General features: G+C 40.2%; 1 protein-coding gene across 1 annotated transcript in view; it reads right to left on the bottom strand.

Moving 5' to 3' along the window:
* Positions 1-27,058, bottom strand: part of MED27 (mediator complex subunit 27) — an 84,294-nt gene that overhangs the window by 8,029 nt on the left and 49,207 nt on the right. The window contains exons 4-6 of the mRNA XM_032130896.1: positions 18,959-19,052; positions 8,519-8,626; positions 2,092-2,133 (exon numbers count right to left, since the gene is read on the bottom strand). Of these exons, the coding sequence (XP_031986787.1) occupies positions 2,092-2,133; positions 8,519-8,626; positions 18,959-19,052 (244 nt within the window). The remainder of the gene's footprint in view (positions 1-2,091; positions 2,134-8,518; positions 8,627-18,958; positions 19,053-27,058) is intronic.

Here is a 27,058-nt window from a genome sequence, read left to right as displayed (position 1 = left end):
TTTTGCTACTGCTAAATCACTGCTCCTGGCTATTACAAGTAGACACAAGTGCAGCTTTAGACAATAAAGAGAAAATCAAACCAAGCACTGCACCACACAGAATTTACTATGCTGAACCACAGCGCTTCCTATCACCTGTTTGAAAACTTGACGTGGGTCCCAGCCTTAACTTCTTCAACTATATGCTCAATCTACACAATCTATTGATTAGAAGGTGCCATCACCTTGCATTTTTATCACATTTCTCAGGCAAGAATCTGAGAGCTCTATGCAACCAATTCAGTGAGAACTCTTGTGAAGTCAGCAAATATTACCCCAGCCTAAGGGATGAGAAACTCATCCAAAGAGAGGTGAAGTTGTCCAAGGTAACAAAGTGACAGAGCCAGCAACAAAATCTATAAAACTACTATTAAAAAGCCCCACAGACAGTTGTTCAAACTGGTTACAGGACACCTTTTCCCTGAAGTCTTTCTGGGTTGGTTTTAATTTTTTGGTAAGTATTAACACTTTGGTATTTATCAAGAGAAAACTGGACAACAGGAACTTAGGAAGAGAACAAAGATTCTCATTTATCCATACTGCAGCCACAGAGGCAGCAGTAAGAGGGGTATTTTATGTTTTCTCATTGATCTCCGCCAGCTTCTGCTCTGAAAGCATCACCTGCACATGAAGGGAAATTTACTCCACCTATTTATGCACTCCGAGTTCTTAATGTGGACATCTAAGCAAACTGTACGTTTACTCTACTCTGTTATCTTGCTACAGACCATTGTATCATCAAAACCTGGTTATTTATTATCATTTAACACAAATTACAGCAATATGACTTTACCCTTCAAAATTATTCTAAACCAAAACATCCAGGAGGACAATCTTATGCCCAAATGAGCATACAACCAAACACACACATTGGGAAATTGAGATGATGCAGGTCATTCCAGAACCTTACATTTATTCCACTGCAAAAATCACTTTAAAGCAGGCTGATAAACAAATGCTGGTTTTACTTCCTGCTCTATTACCCTACTTGATGCTAAAATAGAAAGAATATTTAAACCACTAATCTCTGGGGTAAAGAATCAACTGAAGCACAAATTCACTTTAATGCCAGGCAGAGAAGGGAGAGCAACCAAGCTCCCCAAAAGCTGTCCTTTGTTCTCCAGCAGGTTAATATCCCAGGTCAAACATCTCCCCTCCTGACTGCATCTGAAATCTTGGAAGGGAGCTGCATAAACACAGCTAAGATACCACATTTTTGACCCCTGTTTTTACGCCCTTTCGAGTCCCTGACCCCCATTTGTTTCACAAACTGCAAACGTGGATTAAAGGAGCCAGTGAAGCAGCTGGAGCCTCCAGCTCCTTGAACTGGGGCTTGAGGGTAGGGAAACTGGAATTTAACCTCAGATCAATCTGAACTTACAGCATTCTGACAAGAGGCCTTCAAAGAGAAATCTTCCCTTCCTTGAAACTAGCAAGATATAGATCTTTCTAAAATACACTTTAACCTTCCTAGCAGTTATATTTTTATTGCTGCCATTCTCTCATCCGTCTTCTCTCACTTTATGGCAGAACATTCATTCCAGGAAGTCCCTCCTCTTGCTTACACCATCATGGGAAGAAGGGCAGGCAAAAATAACAGCATGGAAAATATTTCCAAACTCATTTTGGAAAGGGAGTTCCAGTGATTTATTAAACTCAAGCCCTCAGGAATGTGAGGCAACCAATCCCAATGAAAACAACAAAGCAAAATACAAATGAACGTGAAACAGTCCTTTCCACCCCAAAAGATGTAAACTAAAGAAAGAATGCTCAAAGATTCCTCATGAAATTTTAAGACTAGTGTAGTATAATCTCCAATTCCCTATTCCAAACCATGGACTGGAACTGTGATGGGAAATAAATCCAAATTAAATAACACCAGAAGTGATCTTCTTTTCTACTCACAGTTTTCCATCATTACAGATTATTGTTTGCTATTTGCAAGTTGTGATGACAAAGAATAAATTCTGAATTACTTAAAATAACGGCCCAGATATTTAAAATCAATTCCACATATGTGCCTTAGGTAGAGAGAAATGATGTGAGACTTACCTTCTGAAAAACTTGATAGTTGGATTTAGACCATATGTCAAGCTACAGTAGGAAAAAAAAAAGTTATATATTACTACAGATAAAGAAGCAGCTTTGGAGAGAAAATGGATCAACAAAGATGTATCTCTGAGTTCACTCTTTTGACCCCTTGCCCTCACCTCTTGATTCCAAGAAAGGGAATTAATAACATAAGATTTCCTTTGTATTGCAATGAAAAATGAACATAGTTCAACACAGTTTCAATAAAAAAAAATACATACAAGACCTGTTGAATTAATGAGTTCTCTTTAAAAAAGCAAAATCTTCATTTGTATGGGGTTGTGGCTGATCTATGCAAATATTCATCAGCTTGAGTCTGTTTCTAAAATGAAGGCATTTTTATAAGTTTATGCTTGTCTTGTGTTGAATAAGTGATTCAGTTACAAACGACACAAAGAGCATTTAGCTGCATTAAGCCAAAGCTTTAGGTCTACTGGGGCTAAATAAAACATCCCTCAGGAAACTGCATTTACATTTGCAGACAAAAATCATACCGAGAGAAGTTTAAGGTTGTAGATGACTGCACACATCCATGACTTAAATGTGTGCTCACCTACATACAAAGTAAAAGGACAAAACTGAAATTTAAGTTTTATTAGCCCCCAAACCAGAAGGTAGGGCTGTCCTTGCCTTGCCCAATGGCTCTCGTGTTTAACAATTCCAGCTGACATGTTAATGCTCTCTTAGCCCAGCCCTGTGGAACATTTTGGACTCTGTCAAGGAAAAGCAGCAGGGAAAAACAAGAGGAGCTTCCATCAATCCTGGACTTGCAAATCACTTTTTTTTTTTCAACAGATCCCAGTGTACTCAACAATTCTGTATGCACAGAACTTGTCACGGGAAAGGTGTTTGATAAAGCATTAATCTCAGGAATCTTGGTCTAGACAGAAGAACTTCTGAGTGAATTTATGAAGCAGGGGTAGCTCCTCTGGTGCCTGAAACCATGGTTGGACACACATGTTCTCACAAGGGGGGGTTCTCTCTTCTGCTGGTACAACTGATTATTTTAGTTCTGCCTTACGTGCCCATACATTCCAACTGACAGTACGAGACTTTTCAAAGGCACAAAAAGAGTCTGAAATTAAGGAAGTCACATGAAGTGAGTAAAACACATTAAAGGAAGGTGAGGGAAGCGAGGGGGAAGGATGCTGCATCCAAGTGATTAATTCACCATGCTAAAAACGGTCAGAATGCTAAAAGCTCTCATTCTTTTAGGAGCAGCAGTGTGAAGTGGCCCATGTCCAAATCCTGCACAGCAGTGACTCCTGAGTCCCCAGTGCTCAGTGTGGACAGGCTGTGATGCTAAAACTTCAAAAGCCAGTCCAGGATCGATGTTTCACGGCTCAGCACCGCTGACCTTGCTGTGAGACAAAAGGCAGCTGAGGTCTCAATGCCTTTTCCAGGCTGCAGACACGAGTACCCTGAGGCACCTCCCTACAAACCTTTTAACATTTCCTGGCTCTTGGGGTGGGATCAAGAACCAATACTCATAAGGTGCAGCCCAGACTTGGACCCAAGCTTGATTTACATGGTATTATCCCACCTGTGTTTGCTGGGAAGGCAGCATTGCACTTCCAGATTAGAAAAGTCTACATTTGAAAATAAAAAATTAATGTATATTTAAAAAAACCCTTGTTTTAATGTAATTTACAGCTTTCTTTGACTGCAGAGTTGCTTTAATTGGAATGTATAGATGGTTTGCTAATCTCCAGTGATCAAACCAAGTATGTGATCCTCTCTAGTTAGGCTCAAAAAAAGTCCACTTCAGATGCTGCTTTAAGATGAGTCCAACAGGTTCACAATGTTCATTAGCTGTCATGGAGATGGGAAAGCTGAAAAAGTAATGAACGTCTGTCTTGCAGACATGATGTTATCCATGAGAAAGAAAAGGAAAAGAAAAGAAAAGATAAAAGGGAAAGAAAGAAAGAAAGAAAGAAAGAAAGAAAGAAAGAAAGAAAGAAAGAAAGAAAGAAAGAAAGAAAGAAAGAAAGAAAGAAAGAAAGAAAGAAAGAAAGAAAGAAAGAAAGAAAGAAAGAAAGAAAGAAAGAAAGAAAGAAAGAAAGAAAGAAAGAAAAGAAAAAAGAGAAAAGCTACTAGCCCCTGCTCCATGCATACATCCTAAATGAGTGCCCACCTTTCCCCCTGAAACTGAGGATTAAGGCAGAGGCAGATTAAAGAATGCATCGTTATAGGTCTATTATTCTTCAACTTTTCACTTTCAATCAAGACACACATTTGTAACTAAAAAACTGCTGAAAGCACAAGTTCAGGGCATCCTTCGCATGTGAATTAAACAGGGGCTTTTTCTCCCCAGTGCCCCTCTCCCCACCCACCCCCAGCAGCTGGAACAAGAGGCCGTTTGCTGAAGGTCGTCTGAGTGATTTCAAAGGCGATAACAAATCAGAATGTTCCCTGCATCCCATATCAAACAGGTCCGGTGCCAACACTTATTAGAGAAATCGGATTCAGCCCCCCCTTCACCCAAACACACACACATCCAGCTTTGAAGTGGTGAGAATGCAGGGATCAGAAATTACCCGAGAGACAGCTCTGCCTGTCTTTGAAGCTTTCCTTTGATACTACCATTTCTTCTCCTCTCTTACGCTAGGAGGCTAAAAGCTGCCTTTTCTTATTGATATGGGGTAATTAATGAAGCCATAGCATTAACATAACCCAAGTTTCTGAACATGAGAATTCAACAGAGACACTTATGTTTCTTTAGTTAAGTCTAAGGGACGCAAAATAGGAATCTGGCTAGGCAGTGATGTGCCCACATGCCCTGTCAAGGTGGTTCTTGGTCTCTGCATCCAAGGAAAAAAGCATGGTATTATTATGCCAAAAAATCCCAATATGGTTTTTTGTTCACAGGCCAATGGCTCAGCTGCCCTGTGGAGATGAGCTGCATAGCTTCATTTATTCAGGAATCAGGAAAACACAAGTAATTAATTACTACCCATGGTTAAATTTCAATGCACAACAAGCATGTCACAGGCTGAAATTAAGGGTGGCACTGTGCCACCACTAAAATCATGAGGGTAATTAAAATGCATCAGTCTGTGGTGGACATGAAGGGTTAGGATGGTGAGCAAGAGCAACTGTGAGCAGGTCCAGCACCCACGACATGTCAGTGTGCCAGATCTCACTCATTGTTTTTGCAAAGTGTCACCAAAAATGTCCAAATTACGCAGCTGGCAGCTTGGCAAAGACATATTCTGCAGGGTCTGTGAATAATTCACGAGAGGTACACGAAGCACTTAAGAAATGCAGTGATTCTGTCTGTATAAGCAAAGCTTGAAAATAAAAGCCCAGAATGGCGTGCCTTGTTTTACTCACTGCAAGCTTAAAACTTCTGCTTTTTCACCTTAATTTTGAAAGTATTTAAGTGTGTAAGAGGGGGCACCCAATTTAATGAGACTTCAGCAGAGACCACGTGAGGCTTTCAGGGAAGCACCTGTCAACCTGCACAGTACAACGTGTAAGCACACAGCAAGATAAAGCAACCCAGAAAATGCAGTGTCAGCTTCCCTGAGTAACTGCTGGTGTGCCACTGTGCAGCTCCACAACCAGGAGAAACACACAGATTTGGGCTTTTTTCCTAGACTTGCCTGACTGAAGGACCAGAAGAGTCTCAACAGCCCTGCTGTTTGCAGTTGTCTCTTCCTTTTTTCCTCCCAGTAATGCAGAATTTGCTAAAAACCAGTGTATTTTCAGTAATAAATGATGACTCCCCTGATCACAGGGTAAATCTTTGGCCACTTCTGTGCACAGTCTGTTTCTCACTTATTGTCTGCGTGACCACTCTCCCAGTAATGGCCAGTTCTCCTTTTTTAAATACCCCATAACACATTTGGTTGCCCCAAGCCCCTCTCTTCTTGGAAAAAGTCTCCTACTGAATTTCCCTTTTTTGTACTTAAAGGACTTTCACCGTGTGCAGTTTGGAGGGTGACTCAACAGACCCTCATCCAGTTATTTCAGTGAAAAGAAAGTACAATGACTTATCCAGTGTCCCTTCTTCAATGTGCCTTACAGAAAAGAGGCACTTCAGCATTGTCAAATTGCATGTTAGCACCTAGTTCCTCTTCTCCCTGTTGTTTACAAATATTAAACGTTTCTTAGGAATACATAAGCTAAGTCCCAAATCAACAATGACTGTGTAAACTGCTCCCTGGAAAAACCATCACCTCCTACTGTGTTCCTGAGGGTTCTCCATATTTCCGTTATTTAATAAAGATGATACTCACTGATCTTTTTCTTACTTTTTTGTGTGTTTCTCCTCAATGCTAGTGCATTTTTCATGCTATCAGGCTAGCAACTGAGAAGCCAGAATCGTGTAGAAACCTCACTGAAGTACCTTCCCAACAGCATCTGTTGTGACAGGGAAGGAATTGCAATGGACTCTGTTCATAACTGACTGCAATCACTCATTCCCAGCAGGCACAATAAGGAAAGCAAATCATTGTGAGAGCACAATCTTAATTCTTATTCTCCAATTACCAGAGTAGTTAATTAGTGACAAAAAAAAAAAGGAGCTCACTGTTTGTCAATATGTGCTCCAGTTGGCAAAACTAGCAAGCTACGCATTTATTTAATCTTCCAAGCCAAATTTGCTCATGATTTAAGTGGCTCCAGCTCCAATTCTACTTCAGTCAAATGAAATGTTCCTATTTATACCTAAAACGGAGACCTTCAGGTTTGCAAAATCTCTGGGATGCCCACTGGAACAGCGAAGTGCCACGTAAAGGTCACAGGTTTGTGCAGCCTTGCAGGAGCAGTCACAGAGCCCAGGCTGGGACAGAAAGCTAAATGGGTAGAGAACAGACTCCCCTGCAGACTGGCTTAAAGCAAGAAATAAGCCAGGTGTTAACAGCAATGCTCTGGAGGAGCAGAACTGCTCCCCACTGACAGCAGGCAAAGGTTAGTGCCCCGTGCCCAGAGCTGGCCTTGGCAAGTCCTGCTGTCCCCTGGCAGCAAACGATGGCAGAGGAACAATGTGCAGCTCCCAGGAGAGTTCACCTTGAGCTGAACAGAATCCCAATGCCAGATGCTGAGTTTCAGAAAGGAACTCCTTACTTAGCTTTTCAGCATATATAGCATTATTGTATTTCAAGGGAGCTTCAAAGGAAACTGGATTCATCAGAGAAAACGAGCACACCCAAATGAAGTGTGACACAGGAATCCATCACACACTGTCAGTGCTCTCTCAGCAGACCATCATTTCACTTCCATGCAGAACTTGGGGTGAAGAGGGGCTGGTGCTGCAACTCTGTATTTGTATGCAAATATACAGGGAGTAGAGAGCAGCTGCTTCTGCGGCAAACTGGTATTTAAACCTGCCTATCTGAAAAAGGCAAATCAAAATTAAGCAATTTTTATTTTACTACTTCTTAGGCCAATCTGCCGCCCTTTGAGGGAGAATGTCTCACCTGGGAAATAGAGCTGCACTATTTCCTTCAGCAGCTCAGCTCCTGGCCTTTCCCAGAGAACTGAGGCTCAGACTCAGAGCAGCTGAACTCTGGGTCAGCACACAACGTGCTTCTGTGTGCTGAAACACAGTTATCACTTTTGAAAGGAAAAGAAGTCTCACCTCATTATAACATGGCCTATGGGTGCCAAATACTCATCTTGATATCATGAACTTTTTATTTTAATAGGCTTCATAATCAGAAGAGAAAGCTCCAGAGAGACAATGTGAAACATGGAGGTATTTAGTGCTGTTACTGGCAACGGAGAGTCCTGGAGGATGTCTTGGGAACAGAGACCATTCCACCCTGGAAAGAGACCCAAGCTGAGCTAAGGCCGTCAGGCCCCGTTAACATCTCCTGATGTGCTGAGGAGAGCCATATGGAGTGTGTGCAGGTACAGGAAATCTCAGGGTTCAAGCAGGGTGAACTGTTCACAAAACAAATCACTTGTGGGAACAGGTAACAGTTGCTGTAGTAGCTGCTGTTCAAGATGTGCTGCTGCTGGCAAGTGAATTCTTGAGGAGCAGCTACCAATGATCCTCTCGGTTGTTTATGAAGCCAAAAAAAAACCAGCCCAAGATTTCTCAATGGCTCTCAGAAGAGAGAAAGCTGAACCTTGGGCTGTTGATGTGCTGGTACACTGCTAAAATGTTTTCTCAGCAGACACTACGAACACAGCAACTGGGGTCTAAGGTGATAAATCAGAAATTCAAGCAAAGGCTTCAGAGCTTAGAAAGAAGTCAAGAGATTTGGGGATGCAAAATCCAAGCAAAGTAAGACAAATTTTAACTGGAACATTCTGCAAACATCCAGAGTCTTTTGCCAGTGTTATGTTTCCAGTGTACTTGCAATGGGATCCCAGTTTTCTGCCATGTAAGTAGGTGGTACAAACGCAATAGGGTGCTGCTGGATGGGCCATAACCCACCTTGCCATCCTCGGTGTAGACGTTCTCGTTGTACCCTTTGACGATTGTGCGGTCAATGAAGAGGCTCCGCATCACCACGATCACTTTCAACACTTTTCCTAAGGTAACCTGTGAAGAACAGGAGAAGGACAAAAACGAGCTGAGGGTGAGTCGATGGTGTCTGAATTCTGTGTCTGAATTCTGTGTCTGAATTTGTAAGACCATCGAGTTAACAGCTTAAGTTGATGCAATTTCAGTTTTCAATATTTTGTAAAGAGACCAAAATAAAAGATCTAAAAGCAGTGTGTGTTATGAGGAGGAGAGAGACTATAAAGTGCAGAACAAACATTCATTTGCAACTGAAAATGTATGAGTTCACAGAATTCCCTTGTGCAGACATGACACTGCCAAGCAATTCTCTCCATTTTATTAACACCACAACTCAATAACTTGTCAAAAACAATGGGCAAATGTGATTATTTTCGATGAATTTGATATTCTCCAATACAAGTCGATTTAGAGGAAAACAATTTGAAAGAAGAATCGGACTCTCCTAATGCTGGCTTGTAAAAGCATGCCATGAGTTTAATGGAAAACATTTTCTGTCCAATAAAAATGTAAAATTATTTCAAAGGAAACTACAGCTTAAAGTGAAAATGTTACATTTTCAAAGGTTTCATTTCCTTCTTGGAAAGTGTTAAAGTGAAAAGAATAAGACTAGTATAATGGAAAATATAGAGAGTCAGTCAGAGTATAACAACAGAAATAAGCCTAAATTTTCTTATTGACACAAATGCAATAATGAAGGCATTTTAATCTAGAAATCAATTTACATTTCAAAGATGAACTTGTACTTCAATACAGCTGTGTGTCTAACAAGAATCCTGTCTTTGTATTTTGTTATGCAGAGATTATTAGAGTTTTTCCTCACCCACAAAAGCATAAAACAGACATAAAAAATAAACAATTAGTTCATTTTAATATTTCCCAACCAGCAGCAGCTCATTTTCTGCCTGTCTCCCTACATTTCGTCCTGTATAGATTAACACACACTAAAACAAATGTGTTTTTACTGCTGACCTCAGCAGACAAATCCGCACCCAAAGAAATCAGTCAATACGCACCTTTATTGATCTGTTGGATGTTATTCCTTTCTAACTTCTGTTAATGACTCCTACCCATCACCTTGTTCCAACACCAGCAGCCCCAACCTGAGCTAACTCTAATCACTACAGAGCTGGACAGAGCCACAGACCCTGGAAAGAAGTGATGACAAGCCTTTGGCATGGGACACGGAGAACTCCAGCAGAGAAGGGTCTGAACAACAGGGCAGGACAACTTCAGGGCAAGAGAGAGGACAGGGAAACAAGAAGGGAAGGCAATGAGAGACTTCAAAAAGACAGGCTCCCAGGCATAATACTGCAAGAACATAAAAAATGGGTCAGAAGAATGGGTTATTTCTGAAGAAAAAAATGTGACAGGCTGAAAGACAGAAACTTATATCAGGGCCTGAGCCATGCACACACCAGGAACCGTGAAGATGTATGGAAACACCATGTTGTGCTATCAGGTGCTCTGAGTTTTGGTTTAAATGCAGTATCTTGCCAGGGTACTCTTCAACAAGACCTAGTTGGTCTGCATATATGGAAAATTGGCAGAGTTATTTCAGCACCTGACACTGTATTAATTAAGGTAAAAATGCGAAGTCATGACCCAGAGGTGCCTAAGCTATGATGCCGATCATCCACTGGAATCACAGAGTTTTGTCATAATTGCTAAGAGGAGGAAATGAATAAATTTTGAGAAAAGTTGCCAGCACATTTAGAGTTAACAGTTTTCAATTTATTTTTCTACCTTATTAAAATTGGCACTTCAGTGGGATACTGGTCTGCTGAGAGAACAGACTCTTATTTATAATTCCGCACTAGATATCAACCATACATAATAAAACTAAAAGGAGGAAAAGAAGACCTTTTAAAGAAAAAGAAATCTTAATGGAAGAAGGATAAGGCTGCCCTACAAACACCCAGATCCAGCTTTATGTATAATATTTCCTATTCCCATTGCCTTCACACACTTCAGTTGATGCTCCCTTCTTTCCTCTTTCTCTTTACATTGTGCATTCATGGCATCTCCCTTTGCTGCCAGGTAGAAATAAATCTGAGGTTGATCTGAAGCCTGTGTGGGATGTTCCTGAAAATCCTCAGAGTGATCTGTGGAACGTAACAAGCTGAAAAATCCTGTGTGTGGCACTCCAGCTTGCTGGAATAAACTTACTGCTGGCCTCAAACCTCCCGACATGACTTACCTGCACAAATGCTTCTGCATTAGCTCCCTGCCCTGTTCCAGGTGATCTGACTTCATACCCTTCCAGTGGTTCACGCCATACTTCCAGAATCCAACACAGCACTGAAATGTCACATCCTGCACAATGTCCAGGACAGTATCTTGATCACCCGTTTGCCTGACCATCAAAATTCCAAATTCTTGTCTCCCACGTGTGTAAGGAGCTGTGTAAACCCAACCCTCGCTGGGTACCTCAGTGAACTCCCTGAGAAAGGTCTTACTGCTGCACCCCCCCCCTTTACAGGGGGCACCCAGGCACCCTGGAAATCCAAACTTTGGCTGGGTCGGTGCTGGGTTGTCTAAAATGGCTCTTACAGTGCCCTGGTACTGGAACAAAAACTTCCCTCTTTTGTACCACTCTTGTTTTGACAAGAGATTCCTGTAGATTTTACTCTGGCTGGAAGAGAGATCGGGACTTTCAGATGATTTCTGTAGGACTGTATCATTAGTTAAGTCTGACAGAAGCAAGAATTTCGTAAAAGAGTAGCTCACAGAAATTACAGTTCATCATTTTAACAGCACTGAAAGAATGAGGGTAGTAGTACAAAGAATGAACAACAGCCTGTCACCAGACTGGAGGGTGCTGTTAGATGTGGAAGCCAGAACTATGCTCCACAGCTATTTTCAGGGTGAAGCACATTCCATATTGTACACAGTAAATGCAATACCCTTTATTTTTTCCTCCAGTAATCAAGATTTGTAACTGTTTCCAGGGCTTAATGTTTTTGTTCTACTCCACTGTATTTTACAAATCATGTTTTTCAGCAGACCATTTTATTCCAATCCCTGCTGAACCTGGCTACTTGGAGTCTGTGTTCAGGAAAGCTCTATGTATGGAATGTAATTTACACTCATAGTCATACAACTGTGTCCCTACAGAACACCTGAAAGAAGGTAATAAAAACCTAATGGCTTTGGTAAACCAGTAATTTGATAGTTTTACTCCAAGCTCCAAGAGTGCAGGTCTCTCCTGGAGGTCCAGACTCACCCAGATGGTCCCTATTTAATGGGCACTGCATTTCCACGGTACCAACTGAAAGAAATTTCTTTCCTTGTACAGAAAAGATACCTTTCAATTGTGACAAAAAGGCAACAATTTCCTTTCTAAGCCAAGTTTTCCTATTAAATTTTGACTTCTCCTGTCGATATCCTGTTAAGACAGCACTTGGCTTTTTAATATTTCGCCTGAAGGATATATGCCAACTCGTCCTTGATGTAGAAAATTTTAATTCAAATCAATACATGTACAAGGTCACTTTAAAATTCAATTAATATGAATGAAAAAATATGCCCCACAGTTCTGTGAGCTGAAAATGGAACAGTTGCAAGTTAAATACTTCTGCAGCTTCTGTTTTGGGCTGTGTAATAACAATGTACTTCTAACTTCCTTTTAACTAAAGTATACTAAATTCAGACAGTTAAGTTATTCATAAATCCCCTGCTTCCTAAAATGGCAAGCCCCAGAAGAAGGTAGGACAGGCAGCTGACTGAAATCTGCAATATTATGCAGCTTTTCTGACAAAGACATATAAAATAAAAATCTTCTTGAAATATCCCAGTTTTAAAAATATTTTGTCTATCACCAAGATAAATCTCAAGGAGCATCTGACAGACACAGTATGCCAAGAAAGGGAGAGGGGGAAACAGAATAATCAGGGAGAATGACTTAGATAATTTCTTGTAAGACTGCTAAAAAAAGTTCCCATTTAACACCAATTATAATCGGAAAAGAAGAAAGTACCTTTCCAAGTAAGTCAGAAGCAGGGTCCAAATGAGTTTCCAAAATGAAAAGGATCAAAATTAATTTACCATGCCAGAACTCTGCCTGGAGGAAAGAGTTTGAAATCCCCCCTTTAATTTTGCCTCCTCACTGAAACTAGTATCAAGTGCAAAGCCCTTTTATGAACCATTTAGGCAACACATTAACAAATGTTCTTTCTTAAAATTTATTTAAGTTTGGTATCAGGAAAACGTAAGCTGACAACGCCAAGCTCCAACACTTTGTGAAAAATTCCCAAAGCTGCAGATTTCCCCTCAGCATTCCAGGGAATTTGTTGCTGATTTGAGCTGCAGATGCTCTGCAATGCAGAGCTAAAAGAAAGAAAACATTATTTTCCGTTAACATGGGCACCTCCTCGCTTCTATAAAAAGGAGCACAAGTGTGTGGGGGGTTTTTATTCACCTCAGAAATAAGGCAACATCCAACCAGAAATGTAACCAAGCTACAGATTTCCAGCAAAAGGCCAGACACCTGCTCTTTGCCATGGAACCAGCCATAAGCTCGGCCTCCCACTCGCAGATCCTTCTTACTAATCAGTACAATGCATGGAAATCACATTTATATATGCTGGGAAAAAAGGTTTTGCATTAAAAATAAAGTTTAAAAAAAACCCCAACACACACAGACTTTCAACTGGAGGTTTTTTCCCTCATTTTTTATGTCTCATCTGCTGCTGGTATGGCTGCGTTTTCCCTCACATGCTCATTATTCTTTAATGATGCCTATTTGTAAATAGCAAGATAAGATGCAATTAAGCCATTAGAGTCTAAATAAACAAACATACTAATTAGGTTCTTTACAAGGATTTCTTTTTTTATGCAAGAGCTGGAATTTACCTTTCATTAGTCTAACCTAATTGCAATAGTGCCTGATAAAAAGTCAACATAAATGAAGGGCTTTAAATGCTTCCACCATATTAAGGATGAGCTGGCTCTTCTCCCTCAGTAACATTCCCTATTCTCTTAATAAGGCAAAAAATTGGCACAGGAATATTGTTCAAAGGTTCAAGGACAGATTTTGCCAGTGGCCAGTCACACTTATGGAAGGGTCACACCAGTCCAGCATTTCTACAGAAGATCAAACGGATTTTGTCTCTTTTTTCCTTTCTCAATTAGAGCACACCAGGAATTTTACACGGATGAAAATGATGTCTGATCTTCCACAATATAAACCTGTGGGAATATCAATACACACCTGGGAGCTTTGGGCACAGTAACCCTGTGGAGGAAGCAAAGCTGAGGCCATTTCTCAGAAGTCTTCCTCTACTTTTCTCTATGCTTGTTCCCTTTTCCCAAGGGAAAAGACTCTTCCTCATCTTCCTCATTCTTCATTAGACAAGCAGAGAATACTTGTTCAATTTACTTGCCAACCCTTGCTCGTGTACTTTGTTAATTCAAGACATTCTTCCCCTGCCTATGTCACCTCAAACACTTAATGCCCTTTAAATGCTGGTTTTAATGCTTTTTTAATGCTGGTTCTCCATCTTAAGGCACAAACTGTGAAGCCACTGCAGTCATGAGTCCCACTGTGAGCTCAGGAGTGATTCCTCGAGCTCACAGGAGATCCTGAAACATCCCAGGAGTTCCATCAAACACCAAAACCAAGCTACTGTCTCCAAGGCAGTAAATCCCTAAATGAATATTCATCCTACAGGCCTAAAAATCAGGTGCCTAAGCCACCAAATGTGACCACCAGAGCTACATCCCTCCCATGAACCTGCTTTTAATCCAGTGCCTGCTGAGCACTGGTTTCCTGATAAACCACCTGACAGGCAAGAGGGAAGGCTTACACTGCAAAGCACTTTGGAAATGAGAAATTGTTTTGGAAATAACACCACTGAATTGTTTCCAATCAATATAACATCGATACTGATTTCAAATCACCTTGCAAATTCCAACCCCTCCTCCCAGTTCTCCAACATCATGCACAGAAATCAGTCTGGTGCCTTTCCTAATGGGCAAATAATAAATTTCAGCATCCATTTTCCCCACAAAAAAATAATAGTTTTATGTAAAACACTAATAAACAAAAACAAGACACAAGGAATTATTCAGTTTCAAGGAACAGATGTCTGGCCTATTTGCAGTAATACAACCCACTGCCACACAATCAGACTGCTTCAAATGCCGGGAACAAGATCTGAAAGTTCAAATGCAAATGTGCCTGGTTTTAAGGAGAATGAATAAAACTTTATAAAATCCTGCTTCATATTTTTCTATGACAGATCTATTAAAAAGCTAGGCAGCAGTAAAAACTTATAAATTTTATTCATTTTATAAATTTTATAAGCAAAAATTTGTAAGATAACCTGGAAAGAAGAAATCATGATTTATGCCCTAAGTTTGGCAGAAACAATTCCGTTTTTCAGACTGAAAGTTACTTGTACATATTATGCTTTAGAAATAGAAATTACAGAAAATGGTTCCTGCAAAACAGTATCTGCAAAAATATTTACCCAGTGATTGTAATTTCTGTAGTAGTTCTTTACAAATATTGAGGATAAAAAGAATTTAAAGACAAAGTAGTTCCCAGATGTAGATAAGAAAATAAGCTTCTTCTCTGAGTAGGCCTGGCTGAGTAAATGATGCTAAGGAATTCATATTTGTCAGCTGAAAAAGTAGGGCTAAAGTTTACTGTTTTCTAAAATATATCTGGTATTAATGAATAAATTGTACATAGGATTTGTTTCACACAAAAAATATTTTGAATTTTGATAACGGAAACAAGGTGTGTGAAATAATCATAAAATAATTCTATTATTATAGTAAAAAAAATAATGTATCTAGGAATACAACTAATTATCCAAGGAGAAAAAAATCTAGGTATTTTCATTCATTAAAAATTAGTTAATGTTTTCTTGATATACAAGGTAAGGTTTATCTATTTACCATTCCTGGCATTTGACCAACAAAATCTCACAAAAACCTTAAGGAGTCCACAGTTCCCTGTGCTGCTGCTGGAAATTAATTTTGCATAACATAGTTACTAGAGCTGATATAATTCTATGTTTAGTCTATTTTATACATAGTACTATTAAAAGATTAATTGAAAAATCACTGGTGAAGATTGGGATTAAACAGCACCTTGAAATTCCACAATAAACTGTTTTTAAAATCAGCCGAGGATCTCACATGGCTCTGAAAGGTTTCAATTATTTATGTGTTTGGCCTGTGTAGCATAAATCCAGACTAATGAGATACAATTGCTGTGTATAAATCTAAAGCATAAAAAACCTCCTCATTTTTTTTCCTCCTCAAATGTCTGGAGGAAGCAGTTAAATTTTCTCACAGAAGTTTGCAGCTTCTGGTCAGGGAGAGCCCAGCTGAGCACAAGGGTTACTCACCAGTGGAGTCTGACCAACAGGCTCACAGAGCTCCTAATTATTACAGAATCCCAGAATGGCTGGGGTTGGAAGGGACCTCTGGAGATCATAACCCCAGAATTGTTGGGATTGGAAGGGACCTCTGGAGATCATAACCCCAGAATTGTTGGGATTGGAAGGGACCTCTGGAGATCATCCCATCCAATCCCCTGCCCAAGGCAGGGTCACCTGGAGCAGGTGACACAGGAATGTGCCCAGGTGGGTTTGGAATGTCTCCAGAGAGGGGGACTCCATGTCCTCCCTGGGCACCTGTTCCAGAGCTCTGCCACCCTCCATGGACAGAAGTTTGTCACATAATATTCTGAGTTGGGAGGGACCCACAAGGATCACTGGGTCCAACTCTTACATGAATGGCCCCTAAAGAGATTGAACCCACAACTGTGGCATTATTAGCACCATGCCCTAACCAGGGGAGCTCATCTCAGGGTTCTTGCTCATGCTGAAGTGAAACTTTTTGTGTTTTAGTTTATGGCCATTGCTCTTCATCCTGTCACTGGGCACCACTGAAGAGAGTCTGGCACTGACTTGACACCTCCTGGAGATATTTACATGGATTGATGAGATCCCCTCTCAGCCTCCTCTTCTCCAGACTAACCCGGCCCAGCTCCCACAGTCTCTCCTTGTCAGAGAGTTGCCCCAGCCCCCAAATCCTCTCTGTGCCCTCTGCAGGACCCTCTCCAGCAGCTCCTTGTCCTTCTTGAAGAGAAAGACATCTTCTTCCAGAATGAATCTTAGCGGTGCAGGTCCCACCTCTACAGCTTAGGACATAAACTGATTTCCATGTGCACATGAAGTTGTAGAGTCTGGGCTGAGACTTTCTCTCTTGGGTCTTTTTCCTAAAGATAATTTGTTTGGCAAAGGCCCCAACATTTCTTAAGTTTCCAAGAGTCTCCCAGGCCTCCTTTCCCCTTCTTCCCCATCTCCCTCCAATAATTTACACATTTTTAAGATATGGATAGTGCTTACCAGTGTATTTGAAGATGAATGCATGTTTTTTTCTGGTAGATGGAATGAGTGTGTTTAAAGATGGTACAAAAACTGGACCTTTGCATAAAGGACCTTCCTAAGACACCAGGTGTGCTATGAACAGTTCAAGGATGAGCATGGTTGAGATTACACAGTTAGGTAATTAACTCTGGGCAAACAATGTGGCTGTGAAGTATTTTTAAATAAAATGAGCATTATCTGGAGCCTTTGGCATTGTGGTAAAGCACACTGCTGCAAGGGAGCAGCTCCAGATGTAACTTGGGCTAAGTTCAGAGTGAGAAATCACAAGTGCTGAAGAAACCTCCCTCCTTCTGGGGGAGGTGCTCTTCTCACTGCCCATCCCGCAGCACCTTTTTCACTAAAGGATCTGTGGCTGAAAACAGCAAAAGCTTTTGTAGCAGTCAGGGCCAGATGGAAAGTGCCATATTGGCAACATCAACTGAGACAGATGGGGAAGAGGGAAAACCTGGCTAAAAGAAAAAATGATAAACCCATCACACAATCACATACAAAAATACTTTAAAAACAATCTTTTTGATCTCTGATCCAAGGAAAATACACATACCACTGGTTCAGCATGGGGCTGGGATCTTGTAGAAACAAAAATGTCCTTGATTTAGAGAGCAACTGCCACGTGGAATTCACTGTGTTACTGCTGCTGGTGAAGGGTGCTTCCTTTAGTTACCACCTAACCTTGTTCCTTGGCGGTCACATCCAAGATAATTTACCTTATTGCCTAAGTGTGCCTGAGTCTTGAAAAACATCATCTATTTCCTGACCGCCTCAAAAAGCCACCAAAAGTGGAAGGTACTTCAGTATGCAAAGAAGGGCTCCAAGAGAATGGAAAGCGTTTCAAAGTTAGGAAGCAAAACCAGACATTTTTTCTATAGCAAAATAGATAAAACACAAAGTCAGCTTAAGAGGAAATGCAAAAACTTGTAAGACTTATAACTTCTTAGGACTGCACTGATGAATCCCATTATTTTCTGGAATATATTGTTCCACTTGGTGAATCCAACAATTGCAGATTAAATGTTTTAATGCCAGCTGTTTATTTTAACCTCTGACTCAGTTAATCTCTTGTGAGTTTGTGGCTGTTCAAAGAAAGTTAATAATGAGATGTTAGACAGTTGATTAATTAAAACTAAATACAATTAAAATACTTGAAAATTAAAAATAATCACAGCAATAGTTGCTATAGCGAAATTTCCATGAGAAATGTGAGATGGAGAAGACTGAACTGGCCTCAGTTCTTCATCTGTGTATGTGGTGTTATTTTCTAGTTTTATTTAAAATTTGGCAAAATACGTGACTTCTGCCTTTCCCTAGAAGGAAATCAGCTCCCAGCTGCCACGCCATGGACTCCTCTTCCACTTTGCTGTCTTAGAGCTTTGAAGACTTCTTATGCTGTAAGCACAACAGCTGTAAAAATGGATGTGAACAACAGGTTCCTCTTCAATGAAATCTTGCTTGGTCAGGCAGAAATAAGTGGAATGTATTGGACTTGTTTATCTCAAATCCAGCCTTTACTGCTCATTTACTTCAAAGGCAAATTCTTAACTTCATCATATAACAGAAATTCACTGACCCAAGAGCAATGTGAACAAATTTAAATCATATTGGTTTCCTTCTTCTTTTCTTTCTCACAACATTCTCTTCCTTCTTAATTATCACGATTAAGATTCACTCATTGCCAAGTCTGCCGAAAACCACAGTGAATATTTGAGTTTGTGCTCATACTTCTACAATCACAAAAAAACAATAAAAAAAGCAATAGATTTCTTGTTTAAAGGGGAAATTCTTTTTATCACTTATTTGCCTAAGAGCAAGGAAGATGCTGCATTGCTGTGACAAATGAAGAATGGTATGTTTCTGGAAAAAAAAAATCTTTAATAACCTGCATTTTTGGGACAGTAATTCAATTTGTTAAGAAAATGAATTCAAGGAATTCAATGATCCAACTTACCAGAAGCATTGCAGAGGTTCCATTTGGCCGGGAGAGCTGGATAGACATTTCAGGGAACATCCTATCAATCCGATTGATCACATCATCAACGTATCTACCAACCAAAGCAAACAGCAGCATTAACACACAGGCTCTCTCTCACAAACTCAGATTATAAAAACTATGCTTTTAAAAAACATTTATCCTTTTTAGTAATCATCCTTTTAAAAATCACCCTTTTTAACCCTGTTCATGGGACTTCCCTGAATCAATTTCTCTCTGATACCTGCATATTTTTCAAAAACACATGCAAGCAAAAATTCAAAAAGTTATTGATAAGAGGAAACAAACCAAAGCCCTCTGCAAGTTGTTTCGAAAATCAATTACTCTGCCCTTAAAAACACTCACTCACTTAATTTTTAGTCCAAATCTGTCAGCCTCAAACTCCTGCCATTGCATTTTTATACTTTCTCCTCGGGGGGTTGAAGGACACATGATTAAAATTACTCTTCCAGTGTAGGAATTCACAGGCTGTCATGTCCTTACTCTCTCTTTGATAAACTAAACAGATAAAGGTTTTATCAAAGTCTTTGGATGATTCTTAGGGGTGTTTTTTTCCCCTGAATCGTTCCAATTTATTTCATGCACTGGTGACTCTGACATTGGCTGGTAAATTCCAGATGTTTCTCCGGAGCAATCAAACACAAAGGTAAAATAACATCCTTTCTGCTGGGTATAGTCCCTGTTTCTGCAGGCCAAGGTGAGCTGGCACACAGTTGTCCTGTTCCCTGGCATCAAATTAAGAGCTGACCTCCATTAACACTGAAAATGGCCTTACAGAGACCTTGTTTCCCAGGACACATCGCCCCAACCCATGGACATGCCTCCCATCCTTCAGCCACTCCTCTGGACACATTAAAATCCAAGTATTTGCTTTAGCAGTGTTTACAGGACAGTCTGTATCATCTGTGCACTCCATTTACAAACTCTGCAACTCAATCAGATCCATGAATGAATTCTTAAATAAAAGTGATTTCATGCTAATCCACATATGTGCTCTGAAAAAATAAAAAGACTTTGGAAAAATTGGTTGCCTGAGTTAGATTAACAGTAAAACTAAAAAAAAAAAAAAAAAAAAAGCTAATAATTTCCCTTTAATCTGCTTAAACAAAGGCAAAAAAATGTTGAATTCTTGCTCTTCCAAGTAATTAGGTTCTAATGTTAGTGCTAAAACCCCCTGAATAACAGTGAGGTGCTATGCTCCAATTGCTACTTTGCAAAGGATTAAAACAATCAGGAAAAAAAAAACCAAATCAGGAAAGCTACACCTCCACAGCTGGTAAAGTCAGCTCTTAGAAGTAACCAAAGAATGAAATGAGTTATGACAATTTTGCACAAAAACCTTAATCCACACTTGTCATTGTGCAGAAGAAAGTTCCCCCATTCACTGCAATGACTCATTAGCACTTGCTGCTGATAAGCAAAGCCAAAAACATCCAGAAGCCAAGAACTTCCTCAGCACGGGGAAGGAGGAGGCTCATCAGACACTGCTCCAGGAGGAAGAAGCTACACATGGACGGCACGAACCCAACTCATTTCAAACACTGCTGAATCCCAGACTTATTTCATACAGCAGGAGAGTTTATACTGTTTCATAAATGCCATTACTCCAGGCTCTGCAAATAAATTAATCTCTTGCTTGTGGGGGACCAGGGGTGACTGGCTGTGGTACAGGCAAGGAGAGATTCTGTGGTTCTGAACATGTCGTGATGCAGATTTTTGCATAGCTTAAGTTTTCCAATTTGCCAAGCTTTAGGCAGTAAGAAGGTAAAAACAAACACAATAAGAAGTTGCAGCAAACAAGACACTGACACAGTCAATGCATTAAGGAAGGAAAATGCAAGTAATTTTAAATCATGTGAACAACAGTTGGACTCAGGCATTTAATCTGCTTACGTCCTTCAGAAAATCCCAGTGGACACGTACACGCATCCTTTGAAAATGGGATCCAGGCTGGCTGGAGGTAATCAATTCTTCAAAGCCTTTCTTAGATATGATTATTTTTAAATGCAAAACTTGTCTTGACCAAGAGGCTTAAAATCTGACTCAAACCCAACTGTCACCTTTTACTTTGTGAGTAGTGTAAGACAGAACGGGGAATTCACAGGGTTGTGAAATCTTCCCTTTAAATGAAATCACACATACAGCAAAGCAGAAATCTTCTAATTTGCATTAACAACCTTCTGAAAGCACTTAAAGGTGACTTACTACGACTTTTTGGGCTTAGATGTCTGTTATTTTGTACTGCTTTTCATAGACCAGTTGACAGAAGGAAAGTTAAAACCACATGCTCCAGGAAATGTGATGTTTTACTCTGGGAACTCTATCAGGACCATCCACACAGGTAGCCTTTGCTTCTCTTCCCAGTCAATGGGATGTCAGAGAAGATCCCAGACCAATGGAATAAAAGAGCATTGACACACATAGAATTGTTTTGTGCCCCTATGCCTTTTTTCAAGCAGACATCAGGCTTTTCTGAGCACTCATCAGAACAGAAAGATTCTTGAACAACATACATATAATGACTCAATTAGTGTGACTGCATTGGGCCCTCAAATATAAAATGACAAGCAACCTAATCTAAGGCAAAATTCTTCTGTCGATTTGCCCTTCCAAGAGGATATCTGGTAAGACATCTTGTGAAGGGATGGACATGAGAAATCAGACACAGAGAAGTAATGTAAAAGAGTAACTGGTGATGACTTCAGAGAAAACTGAGAAACACATGATAAAGAAGAGATAAAGTGCACTCCTGAGGCTGTCTGGAAAGAGGGTCAGAGAAAAAGCTGCTGTCTGGAACTTATTTTGTAGAACTGAAATACATAAATTTAGTGCCAAAATAAGCACTTACAAAATTTACACATCTCTGTCCAGTTTTAGCTCAAAATACGATAGTTCCTATTTATGTTACAGAACCTCTTGCCCAGTCTCAGAAAAGCAAAGCACTTGAGGATGGAGAAAAGTCTAATTTTACTTTGCCAACAAGCACTCCTAACTTCTGACGTCCCTTGCACATCTCAGTTCTCTCCTACATACAAAAGATGATGGTTGGAATGAGCATTTACAAACCCAGAGGAAATAACGCAAAGCGGGGAAAAGCAAATGGCAATTGATTTGCTCAGACACTTTGCCTATTTTCATCTTAAGAAATTAATGGAATTCTCAGAATTACACACAAGATGGAATTTCATGTCCTAGAACAGGCATTGTTCCACCTATGAAGGGCTGAATAGTGTCTAGACAAACTCCCCATCGCTTCTCCAGGACGCAAAGGTTGTTCAGAAAGGTTTGAAGTCAGACTGCAAAAGATTGCAGCCAGTAATCCCCATTTTACAGCACAGAATTTAAACTCTTTATAGACAGAATTTCATATTGTGAACTATCCAAGGTCTCAAAAAACATTTAACAACTTCTTATTGCAACGTCCTGAGTTAGTCCCATTCTATTCAAAAAGGCTTTAAGTAACTTCATCAATGCCTGCATCCTAATCCAGATCCATATGGACCTCCTAATCCAGATCCCTAAACATCCTACTCAGAAAAGAACAACAGACTCAACCAACAGGACTTCACCTCATTAAACCTTATCAAGCACTGAAACAATTTCCCCAATGTAATTTTACTGGTCTGAGAGGAGATTTTTAAAACATTTTCAACAGCAGGTTTGTACCAACTTCCCTCTCCCATTTTTCCTTCTTCTTTCCTTCATGACAGAGGTTCATGATTTTTAAGGAGGTATTAAAATTGTATTTTAGACACAAAATCTTTACTTAGAAAATGCTAATAGTATCATTCAGGGGTTTGCATCTGAATGTGCAGAGCCAGCCAGTCCATCAGATGCTCTCAAAGGCTGTCAATGCTATAAATCAGTACTTTTATTTTAATGTAGAAGAGTGATTTTTTCCAAACATGCCAGATTAATAGTACAAAAGTCAAAACAAAATAAATCTACTTAATGAACATCAGCAATAACTAAAATTAATTCAAAACATTGCACTTCAAATCAAGCCTTGTTATGAACACACAGAAAATTCAACACTAGAACAAAGTAATAGAAGTATTAGTTGCAAAATCTCTCTGCCATTTTGCCAGTAAGTGTACACATCAATCCTTTAGTCCCTATTAACAATGCCTGGAACAGGCAGAAGACACCTTTGAAGCCAGTTAGAAAATACTGTTTAGAAAGGCCTAATTATCTATGCAAAACATTCACCGAGAAGTTTCATGCTAAAACATCAGGTTGACAATGCAGAAATAATTCAGGAACCATTTCTGTAGATAAATAGTCTTGTACCATCTCTTTGATTCACATTAAGGCCCCCCAAAAGACAGCAATATAGGAAAGTAATTCATTATAAATGCCTTTCAATTCCACACTGGACAGATGGCTTCGCTCTCTAATGTGACCTCTCTTTTTCTTTTTTTTTTTTTACTTTTACTGGATTAGATCCAGCAATCCAGTGTTAGCGTGATGTTTAGCAGCTCAGACAAGACTTAAATAGCATTTATCCCACACAGTATTTCACTTGCATGCTGTTCATTTTTTCCACTCAATACAACAATTTAAAGATTAGAAATATAGGTATTACAATAATAATTTTATTTTGGAAGAAAGATGATTTTGCTAGGTGATCTTGGGAAGATGGAGAAAAAGAGAGAAGGGGGGAAAAATAAACATTTGTAACATGAAAGAGGTTAATCTTTCCTATACACTCAGTGGAGAACACCACACATAAGATGAAAATAAACTCTACAATTCTGCTGAATCTGGATTCATGATATTCTGGAGAGCAACAGGGGAAACTCTCCACACATCCTCTCACTTACTAACATAGTATTTACTTGCTCACAGATTTTAATTTTTTTTTTTTTTGGCTTTCAGTTCATATTTTCAATCCAGTTAATAATTTCTTTTCACATGTGTGATATTTCAGAAGCATGAGCTGGCCCTGCTGCACATGTTGGGTTGGTTGATGGAGGCATCGGGGGACAGCGTTTGCCTGCACTCATTCCAAGACCTATGGAACAGCTATTTTTTGCAGAAACAAGACTTAATATACAACTTAAAGATTTTAGCAGCAGCAGGATTTAAAATACTACAGACTTATAAAGAGACTTAATAGTTTTCAGGCAGCCTGATTAGAGAAATAGTACATTTTCACACATACAGGGTAATCACAGTTCTAGTGTGATTTATTCATCATGGAATTTAAGTTTTAATTTGATTCAGCTACCTGCTAGGCAAGTATCTGCAGGTAGCAAATTCAAGTTGATAGAAGGCTGCTCAGAAGCATCAATTAACAATAGTTATTAAAACAGTGACCTCTGCCAGCTTTGGTGAGATGACACTTCCTGCTTGGATAGGCAATGAAGAGCGTGAAAAGAAATTCAACACCACTCACGCTGAGAAAGTGACTTCATGTCTCGAGACTAAATTAGACAGCTGGCACCATCCCTGACATCTGTACAACAATCCTGGAAGTCTCTGCCTCCTTCTCCAAATTCCACAGGTTTTCTTGGTTTTTTTTTTATTATTGTTAACACAGGCCCTTGCTTTTCACTTCTGTAGAACCTCTATAAAATGCTCACGGTTTCCTGGCTCCAGTACTAACTTACTTGTTTTGAGCAACTTCTCCTCCAGCTAGGAGTTTCCTTGCCAGGCTGTTTTCTCATACAGTTGTTAACACCGTCCTCTTGTCCTTTCTGAACAAACTGCTTCAGCAGTTTCCTCTCTCTTCTCACCCAATTTCCAAGTTTCTCGTGGTGGAAGATTCCAGCCAGGATCCTCTTGGCTCATCTTTCTCTTCCCTCCTCATCTGTACACTGACTTGGTCTTTGCTACTCCTGCAATGCCTCCATTCCTGCTATAAAATCTTTATTCATGACATGTCAGAAAGGCAAAGTGTTCTTTCAAATAATTACCTGACTTCTAACTACCAGGAGGTGAGGTGAGGGCAGAAGGAGCAAATCTGAGCTGTGCACAGTTCTTCAGTCTTGAGGCTAAACCACAGAATGAGCAGGAGGGAGTTTCAGCACTGGAGAGCCTTGGCAATATGAATCCACAGGTGTGGGAAGAAGTCAGGATGTGTGGGCTGCAAGGAATTAATTTGCTAAGACACAAAGGTCCTAAGGAACAAATTTGTGCCCAACTCCACTCCACCTTCAGAGGAGAAGGAAGACAACACACATTTGAAAGCACTGAAAGATCCAAACCTGAGAGAAGGGAGACTTCCGTGGATTCTTACAAATCCGCTTGTTTTCAACTTTGCTACGGATGTTATTTCGGTCATAGAGGAATTATGCTTTCTTATTGAGTGGATGCAAAAGATTAAGTTATGTGCCTAAATAGTCTAGCAGTGTTTACACATAAACACAGGGTGGTCTGCTGCAAAAGCATATGCACACAGAGCTGTATCAAACACTCGCCATCTGCACTTCTCACTCACAAAAGGCCAAACCTGGTACAGCACTTAAGGATGCATGTGGAATCGTTTGGACACTTCTCCAGAAGCCAAGACAGAGTGGTTAAGGGTTGGATTTACAAAGACATTTAGAAACCTGAGGCTGTGATTCAACTATTTTCAGGCTTCAGCACCAATAGTGACATAAGGCACTGACACATCCCCTCCTGCACAGCATTCAGCCCCCTCAACTGTGCTGTAGGAGCTGGAGCTCACAACTGAGCTGGCTTGAAAAAAAAAGACATATTAGTTTAAATCTAAGCCAGTTTCATGATTCAACTCCCTGTGTGGCTGCACGCACCGTGTGCCAGCACAGTTCTTGCTGGCACTACACATCATGGGCCAGGAATGCTGTACACTGGGGTCATTCTATTACAACAATAAAATATTGGTTTATGGTAAAATGTTGTTACTTAAACGGCATTGTTTATACAGCAAACACAATTCTGAATTCTTCAGTGCCACCGTGAGTCCACTGCTAAGTGACGTGGTGCAGACCTGCTTGGAATGTCCTCAAAGTCTGAGCTGACAGTGATGGCACAAATGAACACAGATTCTGCTGCTGAAGGTTTTTGGAATGCAAACCTGCCGCTGAATCAAACGGTCTCTGGACATCTGTACATTTACATTAAATATGAACACACACCTCTGTAACACACTCTGAAAACACACGTTGTCGGTACATACTTTGCTTTTTAAGACAGAGCAAAAAGACATCTGTTCACAACACTGAATTCCAGTGCACCACCTTAAAAAACGTAGCTTTCATGAGGAAAACTTGGAGTTACAAATAGAGACCTTGCAGTCCAATTCCCAGGGCTATTTTATTATAGCACTGAAATAGCTTTCCTTGTACTTATGTGGAATGCTCTTCAAAATGCCTTTAATTCACAGCAGTAATCATGAGAGGAATACGGATATCAGAATGTGTGAAAACTGGTTAACAAAGCAAGCATGCATCTACTTTACAGTCATCACCAGGATCCTGCCTGAGCCTGCACTGGTCTGTGCTTTATAGAAAGCATTAACTCCTTTATACACACCTTGAGAGGAAAACCAGCCCTCCCTTAACCATGCAGCATCAGTGGTACAGTAATTTCAGAACCAAAACTCCACAGCACATACGTGTTGTTTATATTTCCACTTCTTCATGAAACACAATGTTGCACCACAACCCAACAATAAATGCTAACAGAAGTAATTTCCAGGGGCCTGGGTAAGAATCAGAATTATTACATCAGTGTTTATCTACAAAGATTGCTCCTGAATTATTCCTAACTTGTCAAGCAATTTGTGCCCCACACATCAGCCTAAATTTGCACATGCACACACGTTTCCATACAGGAGAGCTGTCTCAGAATTCCTCAGGAGAAACTCAAGCCAAGAGACCCAGCCAGAGTCCTTTAAAAAGGAAAAACAGCCTTTGCATACACACAGAGCTGTTCCCCATGGTGTTCCAAAGCTGGATAATGCCCCTCTACCCTCTTGGGGTTCATCTGGGGTTGCTGGGTCAGTGCTTTGCGGTGAACCTCTCTCTCCTGCACTCCCAGAGTTCTGCAGTGAGGGACAGGGGGTTAAGCTGATGCTGATCTCAGTAAACA

This window comes from Corvus moneduloides, chromosome 21 (assembly GCF_009650955.1).
Source record: "Corvus moneduloides isolate bCorMon1 chromosome 21, bCorMon1.pri, whole genome shotgun sequence".
Lineage (NCBI taxonomy): Eukaryota > Metazoa > Chordata > Aves > Passeriformes > Corvidae > Corvus > Corvus moneduloides.
Note: the sequence above shows the minus strand (reverse complement) of the source record. Positions and strands in the feature narration are given on the sequence as shown.